The sequence below is a fragment of the Sapajus apella genome, unplaced genomic scaffold (genome assembly GCF_009761245.1).
Source record: "Sapajus apella isolate SASKATOON/1434 unplaced genomic scaffold, GSC_monkey_1.0 scaffold33, whole genome shotgun sequence".
NCBI lineage: Eukaryota > Metazoa > Chordata > Mammalia > Primates > Cebidae > Sapajus > Sapajus apella.
In genome coordinates this window covers 7,923,547-7,943,634 of record NW_022436973.1, presented here as the reverse complement: position 1 = coordinate 7,943,634, position 20,088 = coordinate 7,923,547, and the positions used below count along the sequence as shown (strand labels likewise).

The window sequence follows — 20,088 nt, the reverse complement described above, 5'->3', positions numbered from 1 at the left end:
GCTAAGAAAATAAAACATATGGCCACTAAATTTTTATTTACAAATCTATCGAAACAATATGAATAATGTCCATTCTAATAAGTGAAAAGGTACCAGAATATAAAATTCTGTGGCCATTTGTTAGGGTACTCCAGGAATAAAATTACACATCCACACACCCACATCCACACCCCTCCCTGCCACACACACACAAGGGCTGAACAAGTACCAGCAGAGATGAAAATATGTTTTCAGATTTGAAGTTGTAGGTGATTTTTATTTCCCTTATTACTAAAGTATTAACAAAAATCAGGAGGGAAAAAACTCCTCATGCAAGGTCCAAGGTAAACTACATTATAATGAATTAGGTTGTCAATGGTAAATGAATGTTTCAAATAATTGTTTCTTGGATTTTATACTCATATAAAGGAAAGGAAAAAGAAATAATTCTCACGCACAAATAAAAGTAGCACAAGGTGGCTACAAAAAGAAAACTGAAAAAGGTTAACTCTGAGATGAATATCTGGAAAAACTCCCTAATAGTAAAAATCATCAGACTGTAGCATGGTATCCTAGGCTAAGTTCCACTGCTAGGGTATTTGGAAGCAACGCCCTAGACACCATACTTTAGGAATCAGTCCTAAGCTGACACCACAGAGACCCAGAGTGGTCTCATGAGGTTTTTTTCCATCACACAATTTGGTTGGTTAATCTATAAATACATGACATTTGCACATAAACATTCGGGTTTTCTTTTGAAAATACTAAGCAAAAGAACAATAAATCTTACCTGGGAAGTGCCAGACAGAGCCCTGCTCCACTGTCCTTGGGTAGGAGACACAGGTATCAATCGGCTGCATACTGGAACCCACTGAGAAATGCTAGTTTGATTCCTCTAGGGAAAGAAAAAAATAATCTGTCAGGAATCTAAATCATACTAAATCCTACATGGAAGGCATGTATAAAGGATACAACGTACCTGTGACATTGTAATATAATTAGAAACACATATTTGGTCTTCATCTTTAGTTCCTGGCACAGAGCTCCTAAAACCCTTGGAATTTCTGAGTGATGGGGATGTCTGTAAATCATAATAAGCCCCTTTCAACCATACCTGAGTTTATGCTAATAAGGTGATTCATGCAGGATGGAGGCTGGTTGCCGGAGGAACCAACCACAGGAGTAGAGGGTTAGAACTCCCTCACCTCCAGGAGACTAGAGGGATTAGAGACTGAGCCAATCACCAGTACCCAATGATTTAATCAATCATGCCAACTATAAGCCTCCATAAAAATTCTAAATGATAGGGTTCAGAGAACTTCTGGTAAAGATGAAAAAATCTTTTTTCTATACTCAACACTCCACTTCTGACACCAAATGTGCAGGGGCAGGGGGTCCCCACACCAAGCAATTCTCCAGTTCTCTGCAGACACCAACTGGGTGTCCTACAATTTAATTTAATTCTTACACTAACTGCCTGGAGACAGCAGAGACCTCACAGCTCCAACAGGATTGTCCCACACTTCATTTTTTTTTTTTTTTTGAGATGGAGTTTTGCTCTTGTTGCCCAGGCTGGAATGCAATGGCGTAATCTCAGCTCACCGCAATCTCCACATCCTGGCTTCAAGCGATTCTCCTGCCTCAGCCTCCCAAGTAGCTGGATTACAGGCGCGTGCCTGTCCCCCACTTCAGACTCCAATCACGAGTAGTGAGTCCCCAGGTTACTCACACTTTTGTCCAACTCGTCTATAAATTGGGGATTCCCACAACTGCCTCCTCAGATTCAATAATTTGCTAGAATGGCACAACTACTCAGGGAGGCACTTACTTACCTCCTCTAACCCCTATCACTTTGCAAGGGTTTCAAGGGTTCTGTGCCAGGAACCAGAAATAAAGATCAATTATATATTTCTTCTCTCATAATATCATATCTGAGTTGCAGCCAACATGCCAGGAGAGTGGCACACTCTAATTCCACAGGGACAGAAATGACCGCACTCAGGACCATTCCAGACCTGGCCTTTAGCACCTAACTTTAGAAATCCTGCCAGAATGGGGTATCACATGAATGAAGAACTTACCAGTTTATTATAAAGGATACACCTCAGGAACAGCCAAATGGAAGCGATGCAAAACATGATGTATGGGGTGAGAGCTTGCTCTCCAGCTGTGCCAACCTCCCTACACTTTGATATGTTTACCATCCCAGAAGCTCTCCAAACTCAAGGATTTCTATGGAGGCTTCATTACATAGACATGACTGGCTATCAGTGACCATTGGTGATTAGCTCAATCTCCAGCCCCTCTCCCATTCCAAAAGTTAGGAAGGAGTGGGAGAAGCTAAAAGTTCCAACATTCTACTCATACATATTTGTTCCTCCAGCAACCAGCCTCTACCCTCCAAAGACCATTCCAGACCTGGCCTTTAGTACCTAAGTACCTTTAGTACCTCCAAGAGTCACCTCATTAACATAAACTCACAGCAGGGCATAGAAGCCCATGCCTTCAAGTCCTATTATCTCAGCACTTCTGAGAGGCCAAAGCAGGATTGCTTGAACCCAGGAGGTCAAAACCAGCCTGGGCAACAAAGTGAGACCCCCAACTATACAAAAAAAAACACCCATAACTCAGGTATGGTTGAAAGGGACTTATTATAAATAACAAAAGACACTCCTCTCACCCCTATCACTCTGCAAGGGTTTCAAGAGCTCTGTGCCAGGATAAAGACCAAATATATGTTTCTTCTCTCACAATATCGTATGTGGGTTGCAGCCACATGCCAGGAGGGTGGCACACTCTAATTCCACAAGGACAGAAGCGACTGCACTCAGGACCATTCCAGGCCTGGCCTTTACTATCTAAGTTTAGAAATCCTGCCAGAATGGGATATCGCATAAATGAAGAACTTCCAAAATGGGACCAAGATCAAGTCTCCACATGCTCATCTCTCTAAGGATAAGATGTACCACTGCCTACTACTGGTTCCACAGACTAAAATAATTCTGGTAATAGGTGACTCAAGCAGTGGGCATGGGCTCTCTCTGGGAAGAGAAACAAAATAAGCAGACTTCTGGCACTTTACGATTAGATTATAATTCAAGTTACAGTTTGCAATGTCTTTTTTTTTCTTTCTTTCTTTTTTTTTTTTTTTTGAGGCTGAGTCTTGCTTGCTCTGTTGCCTAGACATGAATGCAGTGGCACAATCTCAGCTCACTGAAACCTCCACCTCCTGGGTTCAAGCAATCCTTGTGCCTCAGATTCCCAAGTGTCTAGGACTATAGGAGTGAGCCACCACACCTGGCTAATTTTTGTATTTTTAGTAAAGACAGGGTTTCACCACGTTGGCCAGGCTGGTCTCAAACTGCTGACCTCAACTATCCACCCACCTCAGCCTCCCAAAGTGCTGGGATTATAGATGTAAGCCACTGTGCCTGTCCTTTTTTTTTTTTTTAAAGAGACAGGGTTTCACTACATTGCCCAGGCTGGAGTGCAGTGCCTAGTCATGGTGCTAACACTGTACACTACAGCCTCAAATGCCTGATGCCTGGGCTCAAGTGATCCTCCTGCTTCAACCTCTCAAGTAGTTGGGACTAAAGGCTTGCAACGCTGTGCCTGGCTTGCAATGTGTTTTTCTTTCTTTTCTTTTTTTTTTGGAGATGGAGTTTCGCTCCTGTTGCCCAGGCTGAAGTCCAATGATTTCGGCTCACCGCAACCTTCTCCTCCCAGGTTCAAGTGATTCTTCTGCCTCAGTCTCCCAAATAGCTGGGACTACAAGCATGTGCTACCATATCCAGCTAATTTTGTATTTTTAGTAGAGACGGGGTTTCTCCATGTTGGCCAGGCTGGTCTTGAACTCCTGACCTCAGGTGATCCACCCACCTTGGCCTCTCCAAGTGCTAGGATTACAGGGGTGAGCCACCACACCCAGGCTACAATGTGTTTTCATAAACACTGATTTACCCGATCTTCACAGAATCCCTTTATAGTAAGCAATGCTGGAATCATCATCATCCCCAAAATGAAAAGGAAACTAGGGGAGAAGTTTTACAGTGGGAAAACACACGTGGGCAACTTGATTTCCAAGACAAGAGAGATTAAATGGCTATTCAAGCTAAAACTGAGATTCACATTTTCCCTCTAACAGAATCTCACTTCAGAAAGGTCTCTTGGCCAAAGTGAGAGGCTAGGCTGAGAGCTCTGTCTTGCTAAATGAGAAGTCTGCTTTATTTTATGAATCTGAACTACATTCCACTGTATAAATGACAGTCATATACATAGCACTGGAAATTTTAATTTTAGGAACCAACTCTAGGGATCTGAGGGTTTTCTTTACTTGACCTGTAGACGTTATAGGACCATAATGAGGACTGGATTAAATTGCTTGAAAATCCTTTGCTAAGTATAATGTACAACACAGTCGGCCCTCCACAGCTACGGGTTCTGCATCCATGGATTCGGCCACCCACAGATTAAAATATTCAGGAAAAAAAATGCCGGGCATGGTAGCATATACCTGCAGTCCCAGCTACTCAAGAGGCTGTGGCATGAGGCTTGCTTGAACCCAGGAGGCAAAGGTTGCAAGCGAGCAGAGACTGTGCCACTGCACTCCAGCCTGGGCAACAGGCTCTGTTTCCAAAAAAAAAAAAAAAGCCGTACTAAATGTAGACATTTTTTTCTTGTCATTATTCCCTAAATAATACAGTATAACAACTATTTATATAGCACCTACATTGTATTAAATGTAAGTAATCTGGAGATTATTTAAAGTACATGGGAGGATACATACAGGTTATATGCACATACTATACCACTTCCTATCAGGACTTGAGTATCCATGGATTTTGGTATCCAAGGGAGGTCCTGGAACCAATCCCCCAGGGACACTGAGGGACAACAGGGACAACTGCACTAGGAGTTTAAACTCAGCTACTCTAATTTATCTTTTCAAGTAACTTAACCTCTATGACATTCAGTTTCCTCACAGCAATGATCAGTAATACCTAATGAGCACTTGATGGCAGGCACTTTTCTGGTACGTTACATACATGAACTCACTTAAACTTCACAATCACCACTAATGACCTAGATATACAATTATCCCATTTATACAAAAAAGGAAACTGAAGTATGGAGAGGATAAGCAACCTCCCAAAGTCACATAGATCTAACAGCAGGATTAAGACTTGAACCCAGGCAACCCAACTCTAGAATCCATGGCCATTTCCGGGATGAAAGGCTAAAGGGAGTATTTGCAAGGTACCCTCTAGCTCTAACACTGTATGACCTAGTCTGGAACCAATTAAAACAGCATATTGTGGAAAGTGCCACATACTTACAGGCAGAAAGCACTGTTCAGAATCTACGTATTAAACACCTCTGTGAGCCTTGGTTGTCTCTTTTTATCAAAAATAAAGATAAAATCCCTATTTCTCAGGACTTTCTTTAAAATTAACAAACGTACCTTGCAGTACATTCAGCACAATATTAAGCTGAATCTGAATCTCCATTTCTTTGAGTAGTCAGAAACAAGTACAGGTGGGGTGGAAAAAGGCATTAGATTTTTAAACCTACAGATGCTTTCTACAGTGTCTCACAGTTCTAAAATTGTATAATTGCCACTTACAGCACCTTATATTTCAAGTGAAAAGTGAGGCTAAAAATATTTCATTTGAAAAAAAAAAAAAAAATATTTCATTTGAGCTGAGGTTTGATCGGTTGAAATGGTTTTCCAAATGAGAGACAGTCACTGGTGTTTTGTTTTACCAACACTGACAGGTTTGCCAGAATCATTCAATGTCAGATATTTCTGTCCTAAAAATGCTAAGTATGGAATAGGAGGAAGCTGCTTCAGATTCAGGGCCAAAGGCAGGGGGTGGGAGGGCTGGGTGGGCAAGAGGAAATTACAAGTTGAAACAACGCACACTTTTGGAAGATTTTCTGAAGAATTTCATCATGTTATTATTTCCAATGTCAACAAAATTTTCTCTGTAATTTTGGCTCCCGTTGGTCTTAGGCCAATACTTTTAAATCAGTTCTTTTTAGAAGAAAGGAACAATCAGCTGTTCTTTCCTTCTCCAATCCCACAACAATTCTTGTCCAAATCCTTAATTGAAACCGCTAAGGTGTAGCAGAAAGTGTAATCCCAAATCTTCCATCAAATAGCAGTGAACTGATTACTCAACAATCTGGGCCTCCATTTTCATTTATGAAAAATCGGAATAATAAAAGCTATCTCACAGAAGTGTTCCCAGGAACATTTCTAAAAGCACTTTGATAACAGAAAATCATACACAAAGGCATCACTGTTATGAACAACTGTTACCAAATTGTGCAAGCCCCACTTTCCCCAGCAAACTGTCAGAGAAGCAAGAACCATTTTCTTAAAATATTGTTTGGAACCTAGCATTCATTCCCTTTCTCAAAAGCTTGCAGTAGTTCCAAGGACCTCTTTATTGAAACCTAAACCCTTAATCCTTACTGGTCTTTAACAACTGGACTCCTCTAAACTCATAATACTTGCTGTGTTCCCCACTTAGTAGTTTCAAAAACCTGACTCAGATTCTCTGGTTTGGGAATCACTGCTCCACTCCATACAAGCTAGCTGCCTTGAGGCAATTTCCTCTGGTACTCTCCTCTTCACTCCAACCGAAACTATAAACTCAACTGCTTCAAGAAATCTCTCTAGGCCAGGCACGATGGCTCAGGTCTGTAATCCCAGCCTTTTGGGAAACCGAAGCAGGCAGATCACCTGAGGTCAGGAGTTTGAACCAGCCTGGCCAACACGGCGAAACCTCATCTCTACTAAAAATACAAAAATTAGTTGAGCATGGGGGCAGGTGCCTGTAATCCCAGGTACTAGGGAGGCTGAGGCAAGAAGAATCACTTAAACTTGGGAGACAGAGGTTGCAATGAACCAAGATTGTGCCACTGCACTCCAGCCTGGGCAACACAGACCCCGTCTCAAAAGAAAAAAAAAAGGACTGGGTAGAGTCAGTAGAGCCAGAAGCTGGCCTCTAGAAATATACGTATTTTTTGAGACAGAGTCTCACTCTGTTACCAATGCTGGAGTGCAGTGGCGTAATTTCTGCTCACTGCAACCTCCGCCTCCCAGGTTCAAGCAATTCTCCTGCCTCAGCCTCCTGAATAGCTGGGATTACAGGCACACACTGCCATGCCCAGCTAATTTTTGCATTTTCTTTTTTTTTTTTTTTTTTGAGACGGAGTTTCACTCATGTTACCCAGGCTGGAGTACAATGGCGCGATCTCGGCTCACCGCAACCTCCGCCTCCTGGGTTCAGGCAATTCTCCTGCCTCAGCCTCCTGAGTAGCTGGGACTATAGGCACGTGCCACCATGCCCAGCTAATTTTTTGTAGTTTTAGTAGAGACGGGGTTTCACCATGTTGACCAGGATGGTCTCGATCTCTTGACCTCGTGATCCACCCGCCTCGGCCTCCCAAAGTGCTGGGATTACAGGCTTGAGCCACCGCGCCCGGCCTTGCATTTTCAGTAGAGATAGGTTTCACCATGATGGCCAGGCTGGTATCGAACTCCTGACCTCAGATGATCTGCCTGCCACAGCCTTCCAAAGTGCTGGGCTTACAGGCATGAGCCACCATGTCAGCCTCTACTCAGTCCTTTTTCTTTTCCACCTCTTGCAACACTTCATCTATAAATATAAACCTGTAGAAGTACTTCTCTCTCTCTTAAGGTACTAATATATTAGGCCTATAAAACAATTAGCACACCTCAACTTCTCCCAAGGTCAAAAAACATTTATAGCCATTTCCAATGGCAAAAAATATTCCTTTATCTTAGGATAAATGCACTGTTACTAAGTGGGAACTCGTTTTATTGTCATTTTGCCTTGCCAACACTTCAAAACCAAAATTTTTAAGAGAGGCTTCATGTTTTTGTTTCCCATGCATTTGTTAATTGCAGTGATTTTTTTTACATCAGTACTTCAAAATATTCTGACATACCACCTCTTGTATTGACTAACCTTTAATCAGTCCACTGAAGGGCCTGTTTTTACATGCGGTTTTGTAAGATACATAGTATTTTCCTTGGCTCATTCATGAGCTAGAAAAAGATTTACAGGTGTAGTGGATTCTAGTTATTCACCATAAAATCATCACAAACACTGAGTTAGCGAATATGAAACCATTGCTTCCAAAGGAAATGCCAGTCTTAGGTTCCTGCAAGCCTCTGGTCACAGCATTCATCAAGCAATAAATATACAACCTTGTTTTACTGGTTTCTGTGGAAAGACATCCTATTTAATATACATTGTTGATACATTAACACAACTCAGAGCCAACAACAGGATAACTCACTCCTTAACAAAATTTAATAAACATATTTTTCCATAAGGCACATTGTGGCCTTCTTGTACTCAGCAATGCTAGACAACATTTTCATACTACAGTTGGGGGACATTTTAAAGAAGGGATTCGCCAACTGAAGCACAAAAATATGAAAAATATCCACTAAAAAGACCATGAAAAGAATACTTGTTTACAGTATGAAAACTGAAGGCTGGGCTCAGTGGCTCACGCCTGTAATCCCAGCACTTTGGAAAGCTGAGGTGGGTGGATCACTTGAGGTCAGTTCAAGACCAGCCTGACCCCATCTCTACTAACAAATATACATAAGATATATAAATTAGCCAGGCATGGTGGCACATTCTTGTAATCCCAGCTACTCAGGAGGCTGAGGCACAAGGATCACTTGAATCTGTGAGGGGGAGGTTGCAGTAATTGGAGATCATGCCACTGCACTCCAGCCTGGATGACAGAGCGAGACTCCATCTCAAAAGAAAAAAAAATTATTGGTGGGGCATGGTGGCTCACACCTGCAATCCCAGCACTTTGGAAGGTTGAGGCAGGTGGCTAGTGAGGTCAAAAGATTGGGGCCATCCTGGCCAACATGGTTAAACTCTGTCTCTACTAAAAATACAAAAATTATCTGGGTTTGGTAATACACACCTGTAATCCCAGCTATTCAGGAGGCTGAGGCAGGAGAATCGCTTGAACCCAGGAGGTAGAGGTTGCAGTGAGCCGAGATCACGCCACTGCACTCCAGCCTGGGCAAAAGAGCAAGACTATCTCCAAAAAAATAAATAGACAGGCTGGGCACGGTGGCTCACACCTGTAATCCCAGCACTTTGGGAGGCCAAGGCAGGCAGATCACAAGGTTAGGAGTTCAAGACCAGCCTGATCAATGTGGTGAAACCCCATCTCTACTAAAAAGCATGGTGGCGAGTGCCTGTAATCCCAACTACTTGGAAGGCTGAGGCAGGAAAATTGCTTGAACCCAGGAGGCAGAGGTTACAGTGAAACAAGATCATGCCACTGCACTCCAGCCTAGGCAACAGAGTGAGACCCTGTCTCAAATAAATAAATAAATAAATAATTACTGAATATACTGCCCCCTCCCACTTTGTTGGGAGTATTCAATCTGAGCTTTCAAAAGACTAATTACATACAGGAAAGATTTGAGTAAATCAATAAATAAATTAAGGGTGAGGGGTCAGGTTTCTATCAGAGAAAGGAGTTAACAAATATGGCAAGGCAAAAGAGTAGAATAAACCCTGTGGTATTAGAATGGATTTAGAATAACTGGCGTGGGCTTTTGATAGATAAAGAAAAAGATACAGGCATATTTATGTGTTATATATAGACATAGATATATTTCCTACCTGCATCCTGATAGGGCCTGTAGACCTTGACACTCCAGTAGCAATGAGCACATGTAGCACTCAGATCTGGTTTCTAAATAGCAACAACCACTAAAAGGAACTAGTCTCCTCTGGAGAAAAGTTGACTCCAGAATGGGGATGATGGTCATCAAAGTCTTACAAAGAGCTAGCATTATTTGATCTGTCTGATAGTTCTTTAGAAGGCCCTGTTTCAAGGCTGTCTTAGAACTCACCCAGTGTGAGAAAACCTTTTCCCCAGCAGCACCAGTTGAAAACAAATAGAGGTAACTGTTTGACTTCATGGCTTCCTGAGGCAGTGAATGACAGGTGGAGAAAACAAAAAGCTAACCAAAAAGCTTTAAAGGAAAACCTGGGGAATGAGATGTCCACAGGGGGTTAGAAAATCCCCAACATATTCCTGGGCATCTAGGAACCCATGAACATACCCAGATCTGTGCACATACCCAAAGCTGCGCACATGCTCAAGAAGGACCTAAGAACGTCTCTTACTTGTGGTTGACCTTGAGGTTCTGCACAGCAGGAAGTGAAGGTTAAGGTAGAGCTGTCAAATGCCTGGCAGAATGTTACAGGTACATCCCAACATGCACACAGAGGCCCACAGCAAAAACTGGGATACTCACTGCTTCCAGGCAGTAAGAATCGAATTTTAAGAAATTAGTTAAATCATTACCTGACCACTAAGCTATGTAAGCAGAGACTTCGGTGGCCACAAACAACAAAGAATACAGACTACAGAATCAATTCAGAGAAGTCGCTAAACAAAAATACAACAAAACTTGGGAAGGGAAACAATTTGATTTCCAGAGTTGCCACATTATTTAAAATGTCCAGTTTTCAACAACAAAAAAAGGAAAGTATGAGAACAACATCTCACCAAAGAGAATATCAAAAATAAGAGAAGTTATTTTTTAAAGACAAAATAAATTCTAGAATTGAAAAGTCCAATAACTAAAATTAAAAATTCATTTGTCCTTGCCAGTAGAAATAAAAAAAGGAAAAGAGAATTATGAAAATAAATTTTAAAGACAAAATTAAAAAAAAATAAAATAATAAATTCATTAGAGGGGCTCAACAGCAGATTTGAACAGGCAGAAGAAAAGAATCAGTGGTCTTAGGCCAGGTGCAATGGCTCCTGCCTGTAATACCAGCACTTTGGGAGGCTGAGGAAGGGGGGCCACAAGGTTAGGAATTCGAGACCAGCCTGGCCAACACAGTGAAACCCCATCTCTACTAAAAATACAAAAATTAGGTGAGTGTAGTGGCACGTGCCTGTAGTCCCAACTACTCAGGAGGCTGAGGCAGGAGAATCACTTGAACCCAGGAGGCAGAGGTTGTAGTGAGTGGACACCATGCCATTGCATTCCAGCCTGGGTGACAGAGTGAGACTCCCTCTTAAAAGACAAAATAACAAACAAAAAAATCAGTGGTCTTGAAAATAGATCAATTTAGATTATCCAGTCTGAGAAATGGAAAGAAAAAGCAGTGAAGAAATTAATAGCCTCAAAATGAAAAGCAAAAAACAAAACAAACAAAAAAAAAATAAGGACAAATTTAACAGCCTCAGATTGTGGTACACCATCAAACATACCAATACATGTATAATGAGAGTCTCAGAAGGAAAGAAAATAACAGAAAAATATTTGAAGAAATAATGGCAGAAAACATCCCAAACATAACGGAAAATAGTAATTTAGGAATCCAAAAAGATCTACTAATTCCAAGTACGATAAACACAAAGAGGGTCACCGACACATCATACGCAAGCTGACAAGAAACAAAGATTCTTTAAAGGAGCAAGAGAAGAAACTCATCATATACAAAGCATCCATAAGAACATTAACAGTTGATTCCTTCTCAGAAACTGTAGCAGCCAGAAAAATGTGAAAATGCAGAAAGACAAAGATTTTCAAACCAGAATTCTACATCCAGCAAAACTATTATTCAAAAGTGAAGAAAAAAAAATGAACACTTCCCAGATCAACAAAATGGAAATAATTTGTTAATAGCAGACCTGCCCTGCAAGAATAAGGGAAGACCTTTACGCTGAAAAGAAAGGTAAAACTAGGCCGGGCGCGGTGGCTCAAGCCTGTAATCCCAGCACTTTGGGAGGCTGAGGTGGGTGGATAACGAGGTCAAGAGATCGAGACCATCCTGGTCAACATGGTGAAACCCCGTCTCTACTAAAATTACAAAAAATTAGCTGGGCATGGTGGCGTGTGCCTGTAATCCCAGCTACTCAGGAGGCTGAGGCAGGAGAATTGCCTGAACCCAGGAGGCGGAGGTTGCGGTGAGCCGAGATCGCGCCATTGCACTCCAGCCTGGGTAACAAGAGCGAAACTCCATCTCAAAAAAAAAAAAAAAAAAAAAAAAAAGAAAGGTAAAACTAAAGAATAACTAAATCTACATGAAGAAATAAAGTAGACTGGTAAAGGTAACTGCTTAGGTAAATAAAAAGTACAGTATAGGCTGGGCACGGTGGCTCACGACTGTAATCCCAGCACTTTGGGAGGCTGAGGCAGGCGGATCATGAGGTCAGGAGTTCAAGACCAGACTGGCCAACATGGTGAAACCCCGTCTCTACTAAAAAATACAAAAATTACCTGGGCATGGTGGCTCCTGCCTGTAATCCCAGCTACTTGGGAGGCTGAAGCAGAAGAATTGCTTGAACTGGGACCTGAGAGGCAGAGATTGCAGTGAGCAAGATTGTGCCACTGCACTCCAGCCTGGGATACAGAGCAAGACTACATCTCAAAAAAAAAAAAGAAAAGAAAAAAGTACAGTATAAATGGATTTTTTATTTGTAGTTCTTTTTATTTTTCTAATTTAAAAGACAACTACAAGAAGAAATAATTATAAATCTACATTGGTAGGCATATAACGTATAAAGATATAATTTAGATGACAATAACACCGCAATGTTGGGGAAAGAACAGAGCTATACAGAAAGAAAGTCTTTACATATTACTGAAATCAAGTTGGTATTAATCCAAACAAGACTGTTATGAATTAAGATGTTCACTGTAATCCCAGGGCAGCCACAAAGAAAACAGCTCATAAAATATAGTAAAATCTTATAACATGTACACAAATTAACTCAAAATGGATAAAAGACCATAAAGTAGGATCTAAAATAAAACTTTTAAAAGAAAACTTAGGGGAATGGCTTCATGACATTGGATTTTGCAATGATTTATTGGATATGACATTTAAAAAGCAGACAATAGGCCGGGCATGGTGGCTCACACCTGTAATCCCAGCACTTTGGAAGGCCGAGGCAGGCGGATCACTTGAGGCCAGGAGCTCGAAACCAGCCTGTCCAACATGGCAAAACTCCTTCTCTACTAAAAATACAAAAATTAGCCAGTACATGCCTATAATCCCAGCTACTCAGGAACAGTAGGTTCAGTTCTCCTACTGAGGTAAGAGAACTGCTTCAACCCAGGATGCAGAAGCTGCAGTGAGTCTAGATTGTGCCACTGCACTCCAGCCTGGGAGACAAAGCAAGACACTCTCCCAAAAAAAAAAAAAAAAAAAAGAGTAGGTTGGACTTCATCAAAATTAAAAACTTTTGTGTACCAAAGAATAGTATCAGCCAGGTGCGGTGGCTCACAACTAAAATCCCAGCACTTTGGGAGGCCCAGGCAGGTGGATCACCTGAGGTTGGAAGTTCAAGACCAGCCTGACCACCATGGAGAAACCCGGTCTCCACTAAAAACACAAAAAATTAGCCGGGCATGGTGACACATGCCTGTAATCCCAGCTATTCGGGAGGCTGAGGCAGGAGAATAGCTTGAACCTGGGAAGTAGAGGTTGCTGTGAGCCAAGATCACACCATTGCACTCCAACATGGACAACAAGAGCAAAACTCCACCTCAAAAAAAAAAAAAAACAAAAAAAGAATAGTATCAACAGAGTGAAAAAGCAACCCCTAGGATAGAAACAATACATGCAAATCATATATCTGATGAGGGATTGATATTCAAAACATATTTTAAAACTTGCCAAGCGTGGTGGCTCATTCCTATAAACCCTGCATTTCTGGAGGCAGAGGCAGGTGGATCATCTGAGGTCAGGAGTTCAAGACCAGCCTGGCCAACATGGAAAAACTCCATCTCTACTAAAAATACAAAAATTAGCTGGGCATGGGGAGTACACACCTATGATTCCAGCTACTCAGGAGACTGAGGCAGGAGAACCACTTGAACCACAGAGGCAGAGGTTGCAGCAGGCTGAGATCGTGCCACCGCACTCTAGCTTGAGTGACAGCAAAATCCCGTCTCAAAAAATAAAAATAAAAATAAAAATGTGTATATATATATATATACACATACACACATACACACACACACACATATATACATACATATATATACATATACATATATACATACATACACACGTACATATACATATATAGTTCTTTATATATATATTCGTGTATGTATATACATATATATAGAACAACTACAACTCGATTACCAAAAACTCGCTTGAAAAACAGGCAAAAGACTTGCACCTTGGACACTTCTCCAAAGAAAATATACAAATGGCTATTAAGAACATGAAGAGATGCCCAATATCACTAGTCACTAGAGAAATGTAAATCAATGCTATAATGAGATACACCTTCATACCCATTAGAATGTCTATTGTCAAAAAAGAGAAAATAAGGCCACATGTGGTGATTCATACTTGTATAATCCTACCACTTCTAGAGGCCAAGGCAGGAGGATCACTTGAGCTCAGAAATTTGAGACTAGCCTGGGCAACAAAGCAAGATCTCCTCTCTACTAAAAATTTTAAAAATTAGCTGGATGTGGTGGCACACACCTGTAGTCCCAGCAACTTGGGAGGCTAAGATGAGAAGATCACTGAGCTCACAAGTTGAGGCTGCAGTGAGCTGTGATTGGGCCACTGCACTCCAGCCTGGGTGACAGAGAAAGATTTTGTCTCAAAAACAAACAAAAACCAGGAAATAACAAGTGTTGCAAGAATGTAGTGAAACTGGAACCCTTGTGCACTGCTGGTGAGAATGTAAAACAGTATCTGCTGTGGAAAACAGTAGGACAATTCCTCACAAATTAAACAGGCTGGACATAGTGGCTCACGCCTGTAATCCCAGCATTTTGGGAGGCCGAGACAACAGGACTTCTTGAGCCCAGGAGTTCAACACCAGCCTGGGCAACATAAGGAGACCCCCATCTCTACAAAGAAGAAAAAAAAATTAGCCTGGTGTGGTGGTGCACACCTGTGGTCCCAACTACGCAGAAGGCTGAGGTGGGAGGATCACTTGAGCCCATGAGGTGAAGGCTGCAGTGAGCTATGATTGAGCCACTACACTCCAGCCTGCATGACAGAGCGAGGCCTTGTCTCCAAAAAAAAGACAGAAAATTCTGACACATGCTACATGGATGAACCTTGAGGACATTATGCTAAATTAAATAAGCAGTCATAAGAGTCAAATACTGTATGATTCCACTTATATGAGGTACACAGAGTAGTTAAACTCCCAGAGACAGAAAGTAGAACGGTGGCTGCCAGGGGTTGGGGAGAAAAGACTGGAGAGTTAATACGTTCGGAGTTTCAGATTTTTATTTTTTGGGTTTTTTTTTTTTTTTTTGAGACAGAATTTGCTCTGTCACCGAGGCTGGAGTGCAGTGGTGCAATCTCAGCTCACTGCAACCTCCGCCTCCCCGATTCAAGCGATTCTCCTGCCTCAGCCTCCTAAGTAGCTGGGATTACAGGTGTATGGCTAATTTTTTGTATTTTTAGTAAAGATGGGGTTTCACCATGTTAGCCAAGCTGGTCTCGAACTCCTGATCTCGTGATCCACACACCTCAGCCTCCCAAAATGCTGGGATTATAGGCATGAGCCACCACACCTGGCCCTCAGAGTTTCAGTTTTTTTTCTTTTTTTTTTTTTTTTGAGACGGAGTTTCACTCTTGTTACCCAGGCTGGAGTGCAATGGCCCAATCTCAGCTCACCACAACCTCCACCTCCTGGGTTCAGGCAATTCTCCTGCCTCAGCCTCCTGAGTAGCTGGGATTACAGGCACATGCCACCATGCCCAGCTAATTTTTTGTATTTTTAGTAGAGACGGGGTTTCACCATGTTGACCAGGATGGTCTCGATCTCTTGACCTCGTGATCCACCCGCCTTGGCCTCCCAAAGTGCTGGGATTACAGGCTTGAGCCACCGCACCTGGCCAGAGTTTCAGTTTTATAGAATGAAACGGGTTCTGTGGATAAGGGTGGTAAAAATGGCACAACAATGTAAATGCACTCAATACCACAGAACTGTACACTTAAAAAGTTTAAAAGGTAAATTTCATTATATGTATCTTACCACAATTTTTTTTCTAATTTTCTGAAGTACAGGGTGGCTTTCTACAATTTTTACTATTTCCAAAGAAAAGCAAAAATGATGACCAATGCCCAGGACAACTCATAAAACCATAACCATGTTCAGTTCCACTGATCAAATGTCCAGTCTCTCTGCTGTAGTCACTCAACAATAGTAGTGTTTCAGTTTCCTCCTCCTTCCCAAATCCATCACTAGAGAGGGAAAAATATTGGCTCACAAGACAAAAAGAGGAAAAAATAAGGCAAGACTAACAAGAATGTTTCAGAAATGCTTTTTTTTTTGAGAGAGAGTTTCACTCTTTCACCCAGGCTGGAGTGCAGCGGCACTATCTCAGCTCACTGTAACCTCCACGTCCCGGGTTCAAGTAATTCTTCTGCCTCAGCCTCCCAAGTAGCGGGGATTACAGGTACCCATTACCAAGCCCAGCTAATTTTTGTATTTTTAATAGAGATGGGGTTTCACCATGTTGGCCAGGCTGGTATTGAACTCCTGACCTCAAGTGATCTGCCTTGGCCTCCCAACGTGCTGGGATTGCAGGCGTGAGCCACTGCATCTAGCCAGGAATATTTCCCTATGCTTCAATTTTCTTATCTGTAAATAGAGGAAATAACATGCTCTCCTTTCCAAAAGGATGTTGTAAGGATTAGGTAAATTCACATTTACAAAGTATTCTAAAGTGCTTAGCACGTGGTCAGTGCCCTATAAAATGTGGCTCACGACTTAAATCCCAGCACTTTGGGAGGCTGAGGAAGATGGATCATGAGGTCAGAGTTCAAGACCAGCCTGGCCGACATGGTGAAACCCCGTCTCTACTAAAAATACAAAAATTAGTCAGGTGCGGTGTTGCATGCCTGTCATCCCAGCTACTTGGGAGGCTGATGCAGGAGAATCATTTGAACCTGGGAGGCGGAAGTTGAGCCGAGATTGTGCCACTGCACTCCAGCTTCGGCAACAGAGCAAGACTCCATCTCAAAATTAAAAAAAAACTAAAGTGGGGAGGAAAAAAGTAACTAAATTCAGAACATCCTAATTGCCATTTTCCCAAAAGTCCTCATTTCTGAATCAATTTCTGCCCTGAAATCAAACACTTCACCAAGTGAATCTTTCTGGCAGTTATAGGGGCTATTCTACAAACAAATATTTATTGAACAGCAATCAAGGGTATCTCACTCTGCTAGGCTGGCAAGGAATACAAGAAGTAAAACTGTTATCCTTGCAAGCCACATATAAAAAGATCAAAAACACAAATGTAATAACAATTTAAAAAATACCCAGAGGCAGGAATAGACCATGCCAACTATGAAAAACGTCTTTGACTCAGTTTTTGAAGACTCGCTAAAATTATATACTCTCCCATCCCTCCATCATAAAAAACTAAGCTCTGTACCCTAACGTTTTTTCTGCTGCCACTTTCTTTTCTCCTTTAACTCCTAGAGGAAAAAGTATGCTAGAAGGATCAGGACTGAATCTCAAGAGATGCAGTAGTTTCATACACGGGTGCCAAAGAGTCTTTCCTTACTTCATTCATTTATTCAACAAGTAATCACTTAACACCTATGACGTGCCATACACCATGCAAAACAAAGTGAAAACGACCGAGACAGACATGGCTCCAATTCTCACGCAACTTTCAATCTAATATCTAAATTTCATTTAACTGATACAGTTAAAAACTGACTTATGACCTATGAAAGAAACCCAGAGAATTTCAGAATCTAAAGGGACTGCAGGGGATAAATCTCCTCGTTTTTCATATGGGGACAATGAGGTCCACAAGTGACTTGCTCAAAGTTACCCTGTGCATCAGTGACCGACAAGGACTAGAATCCAGGTCTCCTGAAAATCAGTGTCCTAGGCGCTCCTCTCCCTGAGGGGAAGCAGTTACATGGGGGAAGGAAAAGCAAACTCCATCAAATAAAGGCCAGATGTCACCCTTCCCTTCCTCGAAGGAAGGAGGAGCTAAGGTCAAAACGGGGGTAGGAAGAGGTAGGAAGCTGCCTCAGTTTCCCCAAGGAAAAGCGGCCACGCAGCCTAGCTACAACACAGGTTCCCCTTCTGCACTTCCTTCCAATTCCTCCCGCCCTGCCTTGTCGAACTCCAACCCGGGACCCAGAGGGCTACCGTAGAAAATTACTGCTTCACTCACAAGGACTCGCACGAGCAACGCCATGTTCCTCAATAACCATTTCCGGGTGAAGAGTGAGCTTCCGGTGTCCCCGCCGCGACCACCCCTTTTCTACGTCCTCCTTTTGCTGGCGAAACACGGGCAAGAACAGCGCAGGCGCAGGGAGTTGATGTGCGCACGCGCGCTCGTGTTCTTGGCTGTGTGTAGACTGTAGTGCCTCGGACTCGCACCCCCACTGTCTCCCCGACTGCACGTCACAGGGGCTCAAATCATTCTCCGCCGCCAGTCTCCTTGACCCCAGACCTCGGTGCTTTTCATATCCCTCTCTTACTTCCCACCTAACCCAGCCTCACTCCTCAGCCCCTCCTTCCCACACTCCACCCCAGCACTTTTCAATGGAGGTTGAAAAGAACAGGACCTAGGGAAATCCCAATCTTTAAACGGAGCCAGAGGGTCGGGCGCGGTGGCTCATGCCTGTAATTCTAGCACTTTAGGAGGCCGAGCCCGGCGGATCACCTGATATCAGGGGTTCGAGACCAGCCTGGTCAACACGGCGAAACCCCGTCTCCACTAAAAATACAAAAAAATTAGCCGGGCATGGTAGTGTGTTCCCGTAATCCCAGCTACTCAGGAGGCAGAGGTTGCAGTGGACCGAGATCACGCCACTGCACTCCAGCCTGGGCGGCAGAGGAGTACTCTATCTCAAAAAAAAAAAAAAAAAAAAAAAAAGAAAAAAACAGAAAAATGAGCCAGAGAAGGAGGCTATAAGAGGCATACAGGGGACAGCAGAGTCCTGAAAGTCAAGGGAAGAAAGTGGTCATGTGCCGATCTGAAACCTGGTGAAGGAAGAAACTTTTGGGATTTGTGGTTGGTTGGTTGGTTGGTTGGTTGGTTGAAGGGGAACATTTTTGAATATTGATAGGAAAGGATTAGTGAAGAGTATACAAGAGAATCAAGGATGCAAGGAGCTTCCTGAGAAAAGTGGCAGAGAACGGCCTTGGTAGAAGACTCCTCTTCCATTGTATCCCAAGAAAAGAAGAGAAGACAAAGTGCTGGTGCTTTGGGGGTTGAGGGAGCAGAGGGGCGAGATGTCAAAGGACTTCTTTCATTTCATTCAGTCAACAGAAATCTATTGAGTCTTGCCTATGTACTGAATACAAAACATACTGACTTCACGGAGTTCTTAGACTGGCGGGGAAGGCATAGGAACCCAGTGAAAAAAATAAAAACCGGGGAACTACTTTAGTTAGGTCGGGTAAGGCCTCTCCAAGGAAGTGACCTGTAAGATGAAATCTAAAGGAAGAGGAAAAGCTAACCATGGGAAATAACGTCACTCTACTATTCTTTTTTTAATTAAATTTATTGCTTTTTATTAACTGACCAACAAAACGACATATTGTATACAACAGTGTGGTTTCTTTTTTGTTTTTTGTTTATTTGTGACAGTGTCTGTCTCTGTCACCCAGGCTGGGGTGCAGTGGCACAACTCAGCTCACTGTAACCTTTGCTTCCTGGGTTCAAACGATTCTCCTGCCTCAGCCTCGCGAGTAGCTGGGATTACAGGCGCACACCACCACACCCAGCTAATTTTTGTATTTTTAGTAGAGATAGGATTTCACCATGTTAGCCAGGCTGATCTCAAACTCCTGACCTCGTGATCCACCCACCTTGGCCTCCCAAAGTGCTGGGATTACAGGAGTGAGCCACCGCACCCCTGGCCAGGATGTTTTAAAATATGTATACATTGTGGAATGGCTAAATCAAGCTAAGTAAAATATGCATTACCTCGGCCAGGTGTGGTGGCTCATGCCTATAATCCCAGCACTTTGGAGGCTGAGGCAGGCAGATCACGAGGTCAAGAGTTCGAGACCATCCTGGGCAACATAATGAAACCCCCATCT

General features: G+C 42.6%; 1 protein-coding gene across 2 annotated transcripts in view; it reads right to left on the bottom strand.

The window, feature by feature from the left end:
- The window catches only part of LOC116562769 (ubiquinol-cytochrome-c reductase complex assembly factor 1), a 106,702-nt gene extending 88,281 nt beyond the window's left edge, over positions 1-18,421 (bottom strand). The window contains exons 1-2 of one of the 2 annotated variants that reach the window (XM_032295144.1): positions 18,209-18,421; positions 770-874 (exon numbers count right to left, since the gene is read on the bottom strand). In XM_032295144.1, the coding sequence (XP_032151035.1) occupies positions 770-874; positions 18,209-18,232 (129 nt within the window). In that variant the 5' untranslated portion in view covers positions 18,233-18,421. The remainder of the gene's footprint in view (positions 1-769; positions 875-18,208) is intronic. The other variant, XM_032295145.1, reaches the window with a different exon arrangement.
- Between the last annotated feature and the right edge of the window lie 1,667 nt (positions 18,422-20,088).